At 35.4% G+C, this 18,753-nt stretch overlaps 1 protein-coding gene across 2 annotated transcripts in view; it reads right to left on the bottom strand.

The window, feature by feature from the left end:
- Positions 1-18,753, bottom strand: part of TERB2 (telomere repeat binding bouquet formation protein 2) — a 35,858-nt gene that overhangs the window by 8,085 nt on the left and 9,020 nt on the right. The window contains exons 6-7 of one of the 2 annotated variants that reach the window (XM_025919992.2): positions 11,956-12,044; positions 2,728-3,351 (exon numbers count right to left, since the gene is read on the bottom strand). In XM_025919992.2, coding sequence (XP_025775777.1) covers positions 3,212-3,351; positions 11,956-12,044 — 229 coding nt within the window. In that variant the 3' untranslated portion in view covers positions 2,728-3,211. Of the gene's footprint in view, positions 1-2,727; positions 3,352-11,955; positions 12,045-18,753 lie in introns of those variants that run through there. The other variant, XM_086710585.1, reaches the window with a different exon arrangement.

Raw genomic sequence — 18,753 nt, 5'->3', positions numbered from 1 at the left:
TCTCCCTCTCTCTCTGCCCCTTCCCCGCTCATGCTCTGTCTCTCTCTGTCTCTCAAAGATGAATAAACGTTAAAAAAATTTTTTTTAAGTAAAAATTTTTAAAAACTGAAAGATATGTGATATGCCTAAGGTCACCCATATATTTTCAACATCACAAATCTGTCAAGAGTTTACAGGTGTAAAGAATTAGTATCTTCCACACAGTTCTCTCCCATAGGATGAGGTCAGTGGCCTGTCCTTAAGCCTAACTTATGAATAGCTTAGCAGTAAGAGACACAAAATATAGTGCCTTAAACAAAACAGAAGTTTGTCACATAAAAGTCTAGAGATAGGCAACCCTATCTCTAAGACATCTGCTAAGATGGCAGATGTCTCCACAATGTCCTCAGGATCCCAGGATCCCGCTCTAGGCCCCAGGCTCAGTCTCTTGCTCTGTCAACAATGGGGTATAGTTCTTGCTATTATGGTTTAAATGATAGCTATCACACCCCCATTCCAAGCAACAAGATGAAAGAAACCAAATGAGTGGGGGAGGAAGGAAAGGGGACAAAGTGTATATGTCAGAGGACTTTAAGAAAAGCTCCCAGATGCCCTTTCTGCTGTGCATCCATCCAGTGACCAAAACATTGTGACATAGCCATACTTTACTTCAAGTGAGACTGTCAATATGGTCTTTATTCTAGGTAGCATGTGTCCAGATAGAAATTAGGGGTTCTATCATCATGAAAGAAAAGGACACATACGTTCAGAAATAACAAGCAGACTCTGCCAATAACTCATAATTTATCTAATGTCATAAGACCCTACAAAAGCTAGAGAGAAAAATGGTCTGGTTACAAAGGATAAAAGAATGGGGCGCCTGGGTGGCGCAGTCGGTTAAGTGTCCGACTTCAGCCAGGTCACGATCTCTCACTCCATGAGTTCGAGCCCCGCGTCGGGCTCTGGGCTGATGGCTCAGAGCCTGGAGCCTGTTTCCAATTCTGTGTCTCCCTCTCTCTCTGCCCCTCCCCCGTTCATGCTCTGTCTCTCTCTGTCCCAAAAATAAGTAAACGTTGAAAAAAAAATTAAAAAAAAAAACAAAACAAAGGATAAAAGAAATAAGATGAACTAAGAACTACACACTAAATTAAGCAGTATGAGGAAAGACTATGCCTAATAGTGAAAAGCATTAGAGGAGACATGTTTGCAAAAGCATAGAGAAATAACCAAAAGTACTAAAGTGGGGAGAGCATTTTTATAAGATGTGAGCCAAGGCAATATCCATCAGATACACTAGGCACATAAAAAGAAACAGCTTAAATGAGCAATAAGTAAAATCATACTGCCTTTCACTTCCCATTAAGACAGTAGACTTAACAAAACAGTTTATTGTTGCCTACTTTATTTGTTCATATGTTTCTAATTCCTGAAAGGCTCATGTTATCAACTGATTTTATTGCTTCTGGTAGTATGTCAAGCATATACATTGCATCTGGCCTTTTCCATATACTCCTAAAGATATAATTACTTTTGTTTGGAAATCATTTTGGTTGTAGTTTTTTCTCTACTATGTTAACACATGCATACTACATATATCAGAAAAAATACTTGAACACTCCCAAGAAATCCCAATGTACACAACTTAGTGTAAATTTACTTAATCCTTGTAATAAGTAATTTAAGATGCATAGACAGGCTTGGTTTCTATGCAAGAAATATTCAACTGAATGTGACTGAGATAAAATGTTCAAGAGCAATAATATTTAATATGCTTCAGGAAAAGGTCATTAACATTTAGTTTAGATTTTTTTTTTTAATTTACAAGTTCAGAAGAGTTTAACCACAAATACAAATATAAATATAAATAAGGAGAAGTTACCATATGGGAAAAACAGAACTTTCAAATGCTAATGCTGAGACTAATGTTAAAATTTTGTATTATAAAATTTGAGTCATGAAGAAAGACCAGGGCCCACATATACCCAAATGATCCAAACACTTAAAAAAAGCGCATTTTCTTTAGTTAATTGTATAGTTGATATACACTTCCTAGGTGAAAGTATAGTTTTATTTTATTTTATTTTTTTCAAGTTTGGACTGCTTTATAGAGAGAATCCCAAGCAGGCTCTGTGCTGTCAGTACAGAGCCCAATGTGGGGCTCAATCTCACGAACTATGAGATCATGACCTGAGTTGAGATCAAGAGTCAGACACTCAGCTGACTGAGCCACCCAGGTGCCCTGGAGAAAGTACAGTTTTAAAAAGATGATAGCTTCACAAAAAATATATATCATTTACAAATCTTCGAAAAGTACTAAACCCAACAGATTCGACACAGTATGACCATATGAATAAAGATAAGAAGTTGCTATCTTGAAATCATTATATCTCATTACTATTTTAGCTTTTTTAGAAAACAAGCCAAGCATGTTGGCTTGTTTCTGGGTTCTCTTTGCAGATCTACTGTCACTTATATCTGTCATAGACTACAGCATATACCATTGTGAAACAGTGGGAAAGCCCTGGCTTGGAAAATCAAGACAGTTGTGTTCTAGTCCTGTTTTGGCAACCAGCTAGTCACCCTAGACAAGACATCCTCTCAAGGCCTTCACTTCCTCATTGTTCTCCAAGGTCCTTTCCAGCACTGTCATTCTAAGGTGACTTGAGGATTCATTTCAGAGGATACAACACTCATTTACATTAAATTCCTACTGGTACATGTTATCAGGAACTGTCCACACATGAAGTCTGAATCATTAAAGTGCTTTACTCTGTATTTTTCAAGCCAGAAACAGTAATTCAGAACTCAACAGTAACATTCTAATTTTTTAATTAAAATAAGATGACCAGAATCATAAAACTTAACATTGAATCTAGAAAAACATATATAATTAATTGAATGTTAAAGCCAAAAGAGCATCTGGCAGAGAGGGAGAGAGAGAAAGACTGAGACTTCTTACAAAGTGGTTTTATGACATTTACTCTATAACAACTGTGTACTCAGGATTGGTGGACATAATGTTACAAAATGGGGAGAAAATCCAGCCCAAATGTCAAAACACAGAGCCAAAATGATTCTGAATTTCCTTAAAAACACATTTTGAGAAAGAAAGAGAAAAATTCTTCCCCATTTCCTCAATCCCCTTGTCCCAAGGGGAGAGTGTAAAATTATGTACATCTTTGCTAATATTTTATAAAAAACAAATAACTAGATATAAGTACAATTTAACTTATTATTTTCTCTTCAATTTGCTTTTTATAGCTGACATGTTAATTTCATTTTGAACATGGTATGCCAAATATCCTGAGCTTCCAGGAATAAAGTCACGTAGCTCCCCAAGGAATTTCTTCATGGAATCAATTGATATATAACCTACAAAATTAAAAATATATATACTTTTGAAATCCTATCGTACTATTACACTATTTGTTTTTCAATGTCTTTGATTTATTAGAATTAAGATTTTTAAATAATGTTGTTAGAAAGAAGTAAAAAGAAGAAATAATACCAGTGAGAAGATTCTCCATGAAACTTGATAATTATTAGGGAACACCTTTCTTCCCAACTCCCCACTCCGTCCAACCTTCTACCTCCTTTTATTTTATTTTAAATGTTTATGTATTATTGAGAGACAAACACAGAGCGTGAGCAGGGGAGGGGTGGAGAGAGGCGGAGACACAGAATCTGAAGTAGGCTCCAGGCTCCGAGCTGTCAGCACAGGACACGGGGCTCAAACTCACAAACTGCAAGATCATGACCTGAGTCCAAGTTGGTCGCCCAAACAACTGAGCCACTCAGGCGCCTCTACCTCCTTTTAAAACACAAATATTTCGGGGTGCCTGGGTGGTTCAGTAGGTTAAATGTACAACTTTGACTCATGTCATGATCTTGCAGTTCGTGGGCTCAAGCCCTGCATTGGGCTCTGTGCCAACAGCTGAGAGCCTGGAGCCTGCTTTGGATTCTGCATCTCCCTCTCTCTCTGCCTCTCCCCTGCTCACACTCTGTCTCTCTCTGTCTCTCAAAAATGAATAAATGTAAAAATATTTTTTTAAATAATAAATAAAACACAAATTTTGATTACCCACTTTAACTACTGAGAGTGTAATGTCCAGGTTGGGGATAAAACATAAAGTACTTAGACTAAAATAACTGGGAAATGTGTCTGGCTTAGAGTGTAATCACTCAGAACTATCTATCCAACTAGCTACTAACAGCATCAACAGCTCATCTTCACCAGCAAAGCTGGGAACACTTTCCTGCATGGCTAACACTGGGATAACATTGTTTAATAAGAAGTTAAGGAAAGCCAGTATTACTGCTTAGTCAACAAGGGTTTGGGTGTGAGTAATTTTGATGTCATTAATAATCTGAAATTGATAAGAGTATCAAAAAACACCCACCTAGAATGCAGAGAGCTTAAGGACTTAATAACACTAAGCAATATTACCTTGATAGCAACTGCTTATCTGAGTGATTATATTTTAAGTGTATTGTGTTTGTAGTTTATATTAAAACTGAAACCTAGTTTAAAAGTAAATACTGTATGAGAAAAACTCTGATAGAGCTCAAAGATGATTGAGTTTAAAACACCACCATCAACATGTGGTACATATGCATATAATTTGATTGCTTCTAATAATAGATAATAAATTCACAGCTAATAAATTAACTATTAATTCAATAATATAAAACTGAGTAGTGCCTTTAAAGATATTTTAATCATAATCATTTACTTCAGAAAATCTCTTGAAGTACTATTACTACACTCTACGTGGTTAATGATTTTTGCCTAATGACTAGGTTCTGTATAAAATAAACTAGTGCAGAAAAATATTAACATTTAGTTAACTGCACATATACACAGTATGTGAAGTTTCTAAAGATATGTATGAGGATAGGAGTTTTAAAAATAATTATTACATTGATAAAAAATATTCCTATAATTATAAGAAGGACATTTATGCATCAGAAATAGATTATTGTGGCAGTTTTGAAGTAATTATGACTTTTGGCTGAAGTCAACTGACGCCCAATTTATACTAGCTTAAACAAAAAGGGAGTGTACTAGAAAGATATTGCCATATCAACCAAGCTTGTGAAGAAGGCAGACATGTTGCTGGGCCTCAGAAGTAACTAGCTCTCATTGTTGTCTCTTACTGGTATCCAGTTTTTTTCTACATGTTAATTTCATTTTCCTTTCTTGAGGCAAGTTGGCTTTAGTAGAAAACATGGGCCCCCATTGCTCCCAAGTTTTGTATCTTAGAGCTATGGTTACCTGAATGAGAATGATTTGACTGGCTGCATTCCATGTCAAAAAATCTAGAGAAAAGCTGTGACTGGCCCAACTTAAATCAGGTAATCGTTCCCAAAGCAACTGTTAGAGGCGAAGAAGAGCAAGCTCATGTTTTAGAAAATGACTGTTTCTGTGTAACCCAGATGAACTGGGGGGCGGGGCGGGGGGGGGCGAGAAAAAAGAGTTCCTAGGAAAGGTATTCTTGGTGGAGGATTCCATAAGTGTCTGTGGTAACCAGCCTCCCAAATGGCCCTACATGATCCCTATCTCTTAGTATTCACAAGTTTCTGTAGTCTCTGGAAGGAGATTCTGTATTTGGGTTGGTCTTTGTGACCAATAGCACATGGCCGAAGTGATGGTTTGTCACTTCTAAGAGTAGGATATAAAAAGCACAGTGGCTTCTGTCTTGGGTAGGCTCTTTTCCCTCTTGCAGTTCTCTCTCTGAGGAAAGCAAGCTACCATGATGTGAACAGCCCTTATGGATAGGCCCACTTGATGAGGAGTAGGGCCTTGAGCCGAAAATCAGCAAAGACCCAAGCCTGTCAACAACCACATGAGTGAGCTTTGAAATGTATTTCCCAGTTCTAGTTGTGCCTTGGAGTAACTGTAGCCTGGCTAACAACTTGACTGTAACCTTGTGAAAGACTCTGAGACGGAAATATCTAAGATGCTCCTGGATTCTTGGCCCTCAGAAACTATCAAGTAATAAATGTTCATTGTTTTAAACTGCTAACTTTTAGAGCAATTTGTTACACAGTAATAGATAACTAATAAAGTACCTATGATAGGTTCCCAAACTTTTAATTATCAGAACTTTTTGGTTTGAAAATTTTGCCTGCAAGATATTTACTAATTTTTTTTATTAATAATACATGTAGCTATCAATCAGAACTTCTTCTGATAACCAGTGATATCAGACTGAAAGAATTTAATTCCAGTCAAAAGCAAAAACCAAACAAAAAACAGACCAAAAAAAAAAAAATCCCTTGATATTTTATAGGACATTTGGCACTATCTGAAGACATTTTTCGTTGTCACAATTTGGGGCCACTGGGTTCTAGGGCATAGCTCCAATTTGTATTTTCTGCAACCTAACATCTAATTAGTTCTATTTTAAGAGATTTAACATTCATTGAGCTAAATCTAACCCGTTTTGAGGAAGAGACAATTAAGTTATAGTCACAGAAATTACTACCACTGCCTAAATTAGAACTGTCATTCACTACATTCCAACAAGTTATTCCTTCCTGTACAAGCAGATGGGCATGATTTTAAAAAAGGAAGTACTCGTCATTTTATATCAAAATTAAAGACAAATGAATTATCTCTAAAAATTGAAACTTTCTTCCAAGAAAGTGCTATAAAATTTTAACGTAGGGGCGCCTAGATGGCTCTATTGGAAAAGCATGTGACTCTTGATCTTGGGGTCATGAATTTGAGCCCCATGATGGGTGTAAAGATTACTTAAGATAAATAAATAAAATTTTTTGTAATTTTTATTTAATTTATTTTTTTAATTTACATCCAATTTAGTTTGCATATAGTGCAACAATGATTTCATGAGTAGATTCCTTAATGCCCCTTACCCCTTTAGCCCATCCCCCTCCCACAACCCCTCCAGCAACCCTCTGTTCTCCATATTTATGAGTCTCTTGTTTTCATTCCCTTCCCTGTTTTTATATTATTTTTACTTCACTTCCCTTGTGTTCATCTGTTTTGTATCTTAAAGTCCTCATATGAGTGAAGTCATATGATATTTGTCTTTTTCTGACTGACTACCCTCTAGTTCCATCCACATAGTTACAAATGGCAACATTTCATTTTTTTTGATTGCCGAGTAATACTCCATTGTATATGTATATACCACATCTTCTTTATCCATTCATCCATCGATGGACATTTGGGCTCTTCCCATACTTCGGCTATTGTTGGTAGTGCTACTATGAACATTGGGGTGTATGAGCCCCTTTTGAAACAGCACACCTGTATCCCTTGGATAAATACATATTAGTGCTATTGATGGGTATAGGGTAGTTCTATTTTTAATTTTTTTGAGGAACCTCCATACTGTTTTCCAGAGTGGCTGCACCAGTTTGCATTCCCACCAGCAGTGCTAAAGAAATCCTCTTTCTCTGCATCCTCGCCAAAATCTGTTGGTGCCTGACTTATTAGCCATTCTGACAGGTGTGAGGTGGTATCTCATTGTGGTTTTGAGTTGTATTTCCCTGATGATGAGTGATGTTGAGCATTTTTTCCTGTGTCGGTTGGCCATCTGGATGTGTTCTTTGGTGAAGTGTCTACTCATGTGTTTTGCCCATTTCTTCACTGGATTATTTGTTTCTGGGTGTTGAGTTTGATAAGTTTTTTATAGATTTTGGATACTAACCCTTTATCTGATATGTCATTTGCAAATATCTTCTCCCATTCCACAGGTTGCCTTTTAGTTTTGCTGATTGTTTCCTTTGCTGTTTAGAAGCCTTTTATTTTGATGAGGTCCCAATAGTTTATTTTGCTTTTGTGTCCCTTGCCTCCAGAGACGTGTTGAGTAAGAAGTTGCTGTGGCCAAGGTCAAAGAGTTTTTTGCCTGCTTTCTCCTCGAGGATTTTGATGGCTTCCTGTCTTACATTGAGGTCTTTCATCCATTTTGAGTTTATTTTTGTGTATGGTGTAAGAAAGTGGTCCAGGTTCATTCTTCTGCATGTCACCGTCCAGTTTTCCCAGCACCACTTGCTGAAGAGACTGTCTTTATTCCATTGGATATTCTTTCCTGCTTTGTCAAAGATAGTTGGCCATACATTTGTGGGTCCATTTCTGGGTTCTCTATTCTGTTCCATTGATCTGAGTGTCTGTTCTTGTGCCAGTACCATACTGTCTTGATGATTACAGCTTTGTGATACAGCTTGAAGTCCAGGATTGTGAAACCAGCTTTGGTTTTCTTTTTCAAGATTGCTTTGGCAATTCTGGGTCTTTTCTGATTCCATACAAATTTTAGAATTGTTTGTTCTAGTTCTGTGAAGAATGCTGGTATTTTTTTGATAGGGATTGCATTGAATATGTAGATTGCTTTGGGTAGTATTGACATTTTAACAATATTTGTTCTTCCTATCCAGGAGCATGGAATCTTTTTCCATTTTTTTGTGTGTGTCTTCTTCAATTTCTTTCATAAGCTTTCTATAGTTTTTGGTGTATAGATTTTTTACCTCTTTGGTTAGATTTATTCCTAGGTATTTTATGGTTTTTGGTGCAATTGTAAATGGGATCGATTCCTTGATTTCTCTTTATGTTTCTTCATTGTTGGTGTATAGGAACGCAACCAATTTCTGTGTATTGATTTTATATTCTGCCTTTTGCTGAATTCATGGATCAGTTCTAGCAGTTTTTTGCTGGAATCTTTTGGGTTCTCCATATAGAGTACCATGTCATCTGCGAAGAGTGAAAGTTTCACCTCCTCCTGGCCGATTTGGATGCCTTTTATTTGTTTTTATTTCTCAATCATGTCTGATTGCTGAGGCTAAGACTTCCAATACTATGTTGAATAACAGTGGTGAGAGTGGATGTCCCTGTCTTGTCCTTGACCTTGGGGGGAAAGCTCTCAGTTTTTCCCCATTGGGGATGATATTAGGGGTGAGTCTTTCATATATGGCTGTTATGATCTTGAGGTACAATCCTTCTATCCCTACTTCCTTACAAGTTTTTATCAAGATGGGATGTTGTATTTGGTCAAATGCTTTCTCTGCATCTATTGAGAGGCTCGTGTGGTTCTTGTCCTTTCTTTTATTAATGTGATGAACCACGTTGTTTTGTGGATATTGAACCAGCCCTGCATCCCTGGTATAAATCCCACCTGGTCGTGGTGAATAATTTTTTAAATATATTATTGGATCTGGTTGGCTAATATCTTGAGTATTTTTGCATCCATGTTCATCAAGGTAATTGGTCTATAGTTCTCCTTTTTAGTGGGGTCTTTGGTTTTGGAATCAAGGTAATGCTGGCTTCATAGAAAGAGTTTGGAAGTTTTCCATTTCTATTTTTTGGAACAGCTTCAAGAGAATAGGTGTTAACTCCTTAAATGTTTGGTAGAATGCCCCTGGAGAGCCATCTGGCTCTGGACTCTTGTTTTTTGGGAGATTTTTGATTACTAATTTGATTTCTTTACTGGTTATGGGTCTGTTCAAATTTTCTATTTCTTCCTGTTTCAGTTTTGATAGTGTATATGTTTCTAGGAATTTGTCCATTTCTTCCAGATTGCCCATTTTATTGGCGTATAATTGCTTATAATATCCTCTTATAATTGTTTTTATTTCTGCTGTGTTGGTTGTGATTTCTCCCTTTCATTCTTGATTTTATTTATTTGGGTCCTTTCCTTTTTCTTTTTGATCAAACTGGCTAGTGGTTTATCAATTTTGTTAATTCTTTCAAAGAACCAGCTTCTGGTTTCATTGATCTGTTCTCCTGGGTTTTTTTGTTTCGATAGCATTGATTTCTGCTGTAATCTTTATTTCCTGTCTTCTGCTGGTTTGGGTTTTTTTTTTTTTTTCTTTTTCTGTTCTTTTTCTAGCTCTTTAAGGTGCAAGGTTAGGTTGTGTATCTGTGACCTTTTTTCCTTCTTTAGGAAGGCCTGAATTGCTATATACTTCCCTCTTATGACCGCCTTTGCTGCGTCCCAGAGGTTTTGGGCTGTAGTGTTATCATTTTCATTGGCTTCCATGTACTTTTTAATTTCCTCTTTAACTTCTTGGTTAGCCAATTCGTTCTTTAGTAGGATGTTCTTTAGTCTCCAAGTATTTGCTATCTTTCCAAATGTTTAGTGTTTCATAGTGTTGTGGTCTGAAAATATGCATGGCATGATCTTGATCTTTTTGTACTTGTTGAGGGCAATAAATAAATAAATTTTTAAAAATAAAATTTTAATGTAGAAATTTAAAGAAAGAAAATAATTAGTAAGAAAATTTTTAAAAATCAGAAAATTTTACTATTGTTCTACCTATAAAATTAAAAAAAGACTATCACAAGTTAAAATTTTACTTTAAAAATTCTGGCTAATGATTATTCTTTATATTTTTTTATTTTATTTTTATTTTTTATTTTAGAGAGAGAGGCGGGGGGTGGGGAGAGGGACAGAGGGAGGAGAGAGACAGAGAGAGAAAGAGAATCCCGAGCAGGCACTGCACTCAGTGCATAGTCTGACACAGGAGTCAATCCCATGACCCTGGGATCACAGCCTGAGCCGAAGTCAAGAGTCAGATGCTCAACTGACTGAGCCACCCAGGCACCCTTACTAATGATTATTTCTACAGTTCTTTTTCAGTTTGTTTTTAATATAACACTATCATGTCTTTTGAATAGTCAGACAGCAATGAAACATAGAGCAGCATTGTTATGTGTCCAAATCTAAGCATTTGTCTTTATTGTGCTGATTTTAACATTTATCATTGATTTTTTAAAAATGTTATCAAATGTTTGATATGTCCAAATGAACATGGGACATTTAGTAACTGGTGGTAGAGTTGCCTGAAAAAAAAATCAATACCAGTAACATGCCACAACCATGGTTTAAGGGGTACTTGCATTTTATCTGAATGTTTAGGTATAGGGATAAGTCAGGGTAGCAGTCACTATTTCTAATATTAGAACTTAAGTACTTCTACATAGTTCATTGTCCTTTGCAGTCCACATTTACTCCTCAAAGTCCCAGAACTGACTTCTCCGCTATCAAAGCTGGGTAGCAGTTTTCTTTGATGTCCCTAAGATTCAGTCTCAACCTACACATTAAAAGTTCTTTTTCAAAGTGCTTTTCTAAAGGCCAATTTATTACTCAGACGAACAGGAGGGAAAAAAAATGAAACAAATGGCTAGACAAAATGGTAAGAAGGAATAATACTATGAAAGAAGACATCTAGGAATCTGTGGACTACTTGCAAGAGGTAGTTTTGACACTCGTAAAGAAAGTGTGAGAAAAATACAAATGATTTTTAAAATGAAATTTCAAAAACCTGTATTTTTTAAGCTGCTGTATTTTAAAGACAATTTTTTTTTAAATCTCTATTTAAAAAAAAAGATCAATGACATTACTGAATACCACCCAGATCAAAGTATCTAACTATCCACCTCATTTAGCACTATCTAAGTCCCAGAGGCCACTTTTCAACTGGTTCCCTAAGTTCCATCCTCTCACATCAGCCTTAGTAAGCCATTTTTTCTTTACATCGGGCACTAGAAAAGCCAAATATGGAGTCCACGGACACCTGAGAACCTCTCTAAATTATATGTGAAGTTTGTGTATTATGTTTGTGTGTGTGTGTATGCTAGGGAAAGGGGCCTATGTTTCATCAGATTCTCAAAGGAAACTATGATTAGAGTGGTCCATATAATTTATCTTCCAAATTGGTATGCCTGAGAGTAAAAAACTGATGCCAGGACAACAGGCATAAACTGGGACTGTCTTATGTAAAAACATGGATGTATATTCACACTACCAATAGACCAGTGTTTTAACAGAAAATATGGGGCCTATCTTTGGGACAATTCTACAGATTTATTTAATGTAAATGATATCTCTTCTATTAGTATATGTAACAGAAGGTACTCTACTTGCCAGGCTAGTACAACAGCAGCTTTATTGTACAAAATATTCTTTTGTTTCTTCCCTACTTGGGTTTTCTCTAAATTTTATTTTAAATTACCTGTTACCATGTTGTTCACTGGATAATTCTGAAGAGGGAAGTACATCTGCTTTTCCATAACTGGAGTCCTTATAAAATGCTTTTCTGTGCTATAAAACGAAACATACAGAAAGTCATATTTATATTTGGGGTTTTTTCCTGAAAAATTATTCCAGGCAATATGTAATCTATTTGCTCTTTTTTTAAAAAAAAATTTTTAAAGTTTATGCAAGGGAGGGGCAAGGGAGGGGCAAGGGAGGGACAGAAAGAGAGGGAGAGAAAGAGAATCCTAAGCAGGCTCTGCAATGTCAGTGAGGAGCCTGATGCGGGGCTCGAACCCACAAACCATGAGATCATGACCTGAGCCGAAATCAAGAGTCAGATGATCAACTGACTGAACTGCCCTGGCACCCCAATAATCTATTTGCTCTTGATCAGATTTCAGTTTTATTGGGTGAAAATGTTAAATGTGAACTTTTGTGCTTCTAAGTAATACAAGGGCCCATTCAGTTTTCCTGGCCACTTGACAAAGCAAATTTTTAATGTAGAAATCTAAGTCTTTTTTTTCAATATTCTGAAAAGCATAATAATTCAATAATACTTTATAATTAGATAAAATACATATATACACATGTAATCTTAAATATGCTTAAAAAAGCAGAGTGGGTTCTATTTTAAATAATCACAGCATTTTTGTTATTCAGTGTTTAAATAACTGAAACTCTGTCAACTAGTACTTCAATACTGTAATAAATAAAAAATGATATCTGGGAAAATCATGAGGTATACTAAGATTCTGAAGTAACTTCTGAGTTAAAAAGAAAAAAAGTTAAATTATTCCGAGTGTGGTTGTATAGTATAATTAATTACATTCTAACTCTTAAGAGCTAAGTAGTTTTTAGCTAAAAGATCCTATTTTTAACTATGCCAAATAACAATGTTTGCTATATTTAGCCTGTATATAATTAATAGCTAATATAATTATGAAAACAAAAACCTCAATAATTAAAAATTGGGGTCATCCTTTATTATTTTCCTTTAAAAATCTAAAATTACAGTTAGTATAGTAAAAACTTTATTTTCAATTTGTTTAAAAATTAGATTTCATCTGAAGTCTTCTTCTTCTTCTTTTTTTTTCATCTGAACTCTTCTAAAAGAAACTACAGCTCACTTAGGATAAGATCCTTCAAATGAAGCAAAATAATATTCCCAAAAGAATCAGAAACTGAAAAGGGATAACCTTTATTATTATTTATCAAGGCTCTAAAATTTTTGGCTAAGCAATGAGATGGAGGAGGAGAGGGAAAGAAATGGAAGACATATCTAGTTAAAAGGAAGAAGCAATCTTTCATATTAACAAATTACCCTGAAAAGCCAAGAGAATCAACTGAAATATTTCTAGAATCTTAAAGATTCCAAGTGGGTAGTTATAAGACAAATACTGCCAAATCAATCACTTTACTTTATAATAGTAATAACTAATAAAAAATAAAATGAAAAAAAAAACTGATCCAATCCACAGCAGCAGCAAAATTCATAAAAATCTATAATAACCAAACAAGAAATATATGATTCTATATGTAGGAAAGTAGGAAACTTTACTCAGATATAGTAAAGAAAAGTAGGGGTGCCTGGGTGGCTCAGTTGGTTAGGCGTCCCACTTTGGCTCAGGTCATGACCTCGCCGCTGGTGAGTTCAAGCCCTGTATTGGACTCTGTGCTGACAGCTGGCAGCATGGAGCCTGCTTCAGATTCTGTGTCTCCTGCTCTGTCTGCCCCTCTCCCGCTCATGCTCTGTTGCTTTCTGTCAAAAGTAAATAAACATTAAAAAAAATTTTTTTTAAATAAAGAAAAGAAAAATAAAGAAAAACAGAAAACATTCTCCTGGATAGGAATACTGAAAATTATAAAGGCCTAGGGATTCTCAAATTTAAGTTTAACACAATTCTCAATAAAATCCCAAAGGGATTTTAGAGGTTAACAAAAAATAATTCTAAAATTTACCTGCACAACAACATATTAGAAAATCAAATAGGCAGACCGAATGTATAATAGAATGAAAAAAAAAAATACCTAGCAATAATCTTAAAAGACATACAAGATTTGTATGAAAAAAATATGAAAATGTTCCTTAAGGGCCAAAAAGAAAATTTAAACAAGTGGGGGAAAAAATACCATTTTCTTTTTTTTTTTTTTTTTTAATGTTTGTTTATTTTTGAGACAGAGAGAGACAGAGCATGAACAGGGGAGGGTCAGAGAGAGAGGGAGACACAGAATCTGAAGCAGGCTCCAGGCTCTGAGCTGTCAGCACAGAGCCTGACACGGGGCTCGAACTCACAGACCGTGAGATCATGACCTGAGCCGAAGTCGGACACTTAACAGACTGAGCCACCCAGGCGCCCGAAAAATACCATTTTCTTAGATAGAAAGATTTGGTATCAAAGATAGTCTCCTTAAGTTAATCTATAATTTTTTTTTTGTAATGTCACTAAAAATAATAATTTTAAAAAATATTAACAAGGTGGTTCTAAAATTCAAATAGAAAAATAAACCAGAAAGAATAGCTAAGCATTAGGTAAAAACTAAGTAAGTACAAATAAACTATGGATTTAATTAATTATAAAAAATAAAATAAAAATAAAAGTCTTCTGTAAAAACGAAAAGAATAGCTAAGAAAATCTGAAAAATAGTAAAGAAGAGAAACTAGCACTAGATATTAAATCATATTATAACTAACTAAAACAGAGTGGTGCTGTTGTATGACAAATGAATGGAATATAAAAATATAAAATCCAGAAATAGACCCAAATACTTACAGGGAACTAACCTATAATAAAGGTGGCATTTTAAGACAGTGAGGGAAAAGATGAATTATTGAATCAATAGCCACAAGTAGGGTAGCTATCTGCAGGAAAAAAAGAAAAAGAAAGTACATCCCTACCTCATATCTTATGTCAAGATATACTCCAAATGTGTCACAGATTTAAACTGGAAGATAAAGTCATCATTAAGAAGAAACCATAGCAAAAAATAATGATGATAATAATCTTTTTTTTAATTTTTTTAATGATTATTTATTTTTGAGAGAGAGACAGAGCGTGAGCAGGGGAGGGGCAGAGAGAGAGGGAGACGCAGATTCTGAAGCAGGCTCCAGGCTCTGAGCTGTCAGCACAGAACCCAATGTAGGGCTTGAACTCACAAGCTGTGAGATCATGACCTGAGCCGAAGTTGGACACTTAACGGACTGAGCCACCCAGGCACTCCACTGATGATAATAATCTTAAGAGTAGGAAGACTTGGGGCGCCTGGGTGGCGCAGTCGGTTAAGCGTCCGACTTCAGCCAGGTCACGATCTCGCGGTCCGTGAGTTCGAGCCCCGCGTCGGGCTCTGGGCTGACGGCTCAGAGCCTGGAGCCTGGAGCCTGTTTCCGATTCTGTGTCTCCCTCTCTCTCTGCCCCTCCCCCATTCATGCTCTGTCTCTCTCTGTCCCAAAAATAAATAAACGTTGAAAAAAAATTAAAAAAAAAAAAAAAAAAGAGTAGGAAGACTTTCCTAAGTACAACACAAAACCCAGAAAGCCATTAAAGAAAATGTTAATAAGTATGAATGTATACAGTAAAACATTTCTGCATGACAAAACCTAACTTTTTTTTAATGTTTATATTTGAGAGAGAGAGAGGGAGCAGGGGAGAGGCAGAGAGAGAGAGAGGAAGACAGAAGATAGGAAGTGGGCTCTGTGCTGACAGCAGAGATCCCAGTGCAGGGCTTGAACCCACAAACCATGAGACCATGTCCTGAGCCGAAGCTGGACGCTTAACCAATTGAGCCACCCAGGCACCCTCAAAACTTAACATTTTTAAAGTCAAAGACGGGGACGCCTGAGTGGCTCAGTCGTTTAAGTGTCCAGCTCTTGGTTTTAGCTCAGGTCATGATCTCACAGCTTTGTGTGTTGACCTCACAGCTTTGTGGGTTCTAGCCCCAAGTTGGGCTCTGCACTGTGTGGAGCCTGCTTAGGATTCTCGCTCTCCCTCTCTCTCTGCCCCTCCCCAACTTGCACTGTCTCTGTCTCTCTCAAATAAATAAATACATAAAAAATAAAGTCAAAAGACAATAGGCTAGGAATTATTAATTGTAATTTATTTCACAAAGAAGTAATTCTCCTAAAAGGTAAAGGGTTCTTATAAAAAAATAAAAATAAAAATAAAACTCAATCGATAGGAAAATGTGCAAAGGATATGAACAGTTCACAGAAAAGGAGATACAAGTGATTCTCAAACATCTGAAGACACTCAGCCTCATTCATAATAATAGCAATTCAAACAAAACTAGAGTGAGATACCATTTTATACCTATTAGATTGGCAAAGACCAAAATATATGATAGCACACTGTATTGGAGAAGGTGCAGGTGAAAGAAGGGTGACTAACTATCCCAGTTTACCCTGGATTTAGGGGTTGCTCAGGAGACAGAGCTTTTCAGTGTTAAAACCAAGACAATCCTTAGCAAACCTGGATGTTTGTTGGTAAACAAACCTGAGAAAGGCACTTTTAAATATAATCAGTAGGAGCATAAATTGGTTTTACCTATATGGAAAGTAATTTGATAAGACCTATCAAGGATACAAATCTGCATACCTTTTGACCTAGCAATTCACCTCCTAAGAATTACCCTACAGATACTTGCATACATACAAAATGACATTACATGATCATCCACTGAAGCACCACTTTTAATAGCAAACTAGAAATGACCTAACAGTCCACTGAAATAAGGGACTAGGTAAATAAATTATGACAAATTCATACCGTGGAATACTATACAGTACAAAAATGAAAAAGCTCTTTATGTAATAATATGGAATGATCTCTAAGGTAAAATGATTGAGTGAAAGAAGGCAAGGGATTGAACAGGGCTTATAGTCTATCACTATTTGTGAGAAAAAGGAGAAATGAAAATATTTATATTAATTTGCTAGCATATGCACATATAAGAAACTAGTAATAATGGTTGCTTCTGAGAGAGCAATTGGCTTGCTAGGGACCAGTATTTTCACAGTGTCCCCTTTTGTATATATTAGATTTTGATAATTAAAATTTGAAAATAGAATAATATGTAGGCATGAAGAACTGAGGAAAAGATTTTTAAAAGGAGAATAATCAGTTTGGGACTTGCCTTGTCAGGTATTAAGATACATAAATAAAGTTATATAATTTAAAAGAATATTATATTGAGAGAGGAATAGATCCACAGATTAATGGAATAAAACAGTCTAAAAATAGATCTCCATATATGTAAAAACAACCTATGACAAAGGGAAATTACCCATCAATTAGAAATAGATTTATTATTCAAAAAACCCCATGGAAATTTCTTATTTGTAAAACAAAATCAATTTTGATCTCCTACTACCATAAACCAAAATAAATATCTGCAGAATTTAAAACTGATTTTACATTTGAATGGGCAAGAACTTTTCCAAGTATAAAAGCAATAGAAGAAATTATAAAGGAAAAGTGATCAGTTTAATGGTACAAAAATTTAAACTTGTATCTCTAAAATAGTATAAGCCAGACAACAAACTGAGGATAAAATGTGACAAACTGGCAAAAGGATAATATAGCTATTATATAAAGTTGTCAGACAAGTTGATAAGAAAAACAATGAGACCCCACACACACAAAAAAAGGGAGAAAGAATAAAAACTAACCACAGAAAAGGAAATATAAAATGCTAATAAACAAATTCAAAAAGGCTCAAAGCCATTAGTAATCAAAGAAAAAATAAAAATTAAAACAAAATGTATTCATATAAAATAGCAAGAAATGTACTAATGTTAGTGGTTATCTCCAAGTGGTGCGGTTGTTTATAATTTAAATTTTCTTTATTTTATTTTCTATTTTGACAAATCACACGCATTAAGTTTCCAACAGAATAATTAAATTCATGCAATTTTCAGAAGATTTTGGGAACATATTGAGAAGTGAAAATAGCATAGTGATTAAGAGTTTGGATTCTGGATCAGCTAGACTTAGCTTCAAATTCAGTTTCACTATGTAAGTAATGTTGGGTGACAGCTCTCTGAACCTGTTTCCTCAATTGTAAAATGAGGCTAATAGTATTTATCTATCTTATAAGGTTATGAGAATCAAATGAACTGATTAGCTCACAGGTGTCTTGTATTTAGCAAGTGTTTAATAACAGGTTCATCACTTAGTATTCAGTATCACTAGTAGTATGCCAACAAAATATATGCTGAGTAGGTTCAAAGTATTTTATCTATGTTCACACTGCACCCTCTGGTGGTTCCACAAAGAAAAGGCTCTAGGTTAGATACCTACCTAAGGTATCTATTCATATCCTTTGTCTATTGTTATTGTTTTTAGATTGGACATATTTTCCCCAGATTTGTAAGCCTCCTTTGTATTTTTTAAAGAAACTAGTTTTTGTCAGATGTTTTTCCCCAGTGTATATTTTTCTTTTGACTTGATGTATGGTATTTTTATTGCCACATACAAGTTTAAAATATCTGTGGTAGTCAAACTTAATCTTTTCCTCTATGGCTTCTGCGTTTTGCAGGACAACCATTTCTTGAAGAATTTATGCATCTGATATCTTTTCTAGTCAAGTGAATCACTGGGAGTTACCTTTTATTTTCGATTTCCCAGCCTTCTCTTACAAGGCCCTTAAGAATATCTTCATGGTCTTACCTCCTCTATTTTTATTTTTCTGCCTCTCTTTACCAGTTTCTTGTCTCAAAAAGCATAACAAGTAGATTCAAAGGAGTGCTATACATAGATATCCCAAGCCTTAAAATATTGAT

This window comes from Puma concolor, chromosome B3, assembly GCF_028749965.1.
Source record: "Puma concolor isolate L17-30 chromosome B3, mPumCon1.1.hap2, whole genome shotgun sequence".
Classification (NCBI taxonomy): domain Eukaryota; kingdom Metazoa; phylum Chordata; class Mammalia; order Carnivora; family Felidae; genus Puma; species Puma concolor.
Note: the sequence above shows the minus strand (reverse complement) of the source record. Positions and strands in the feature narration are given on the sequence as shown.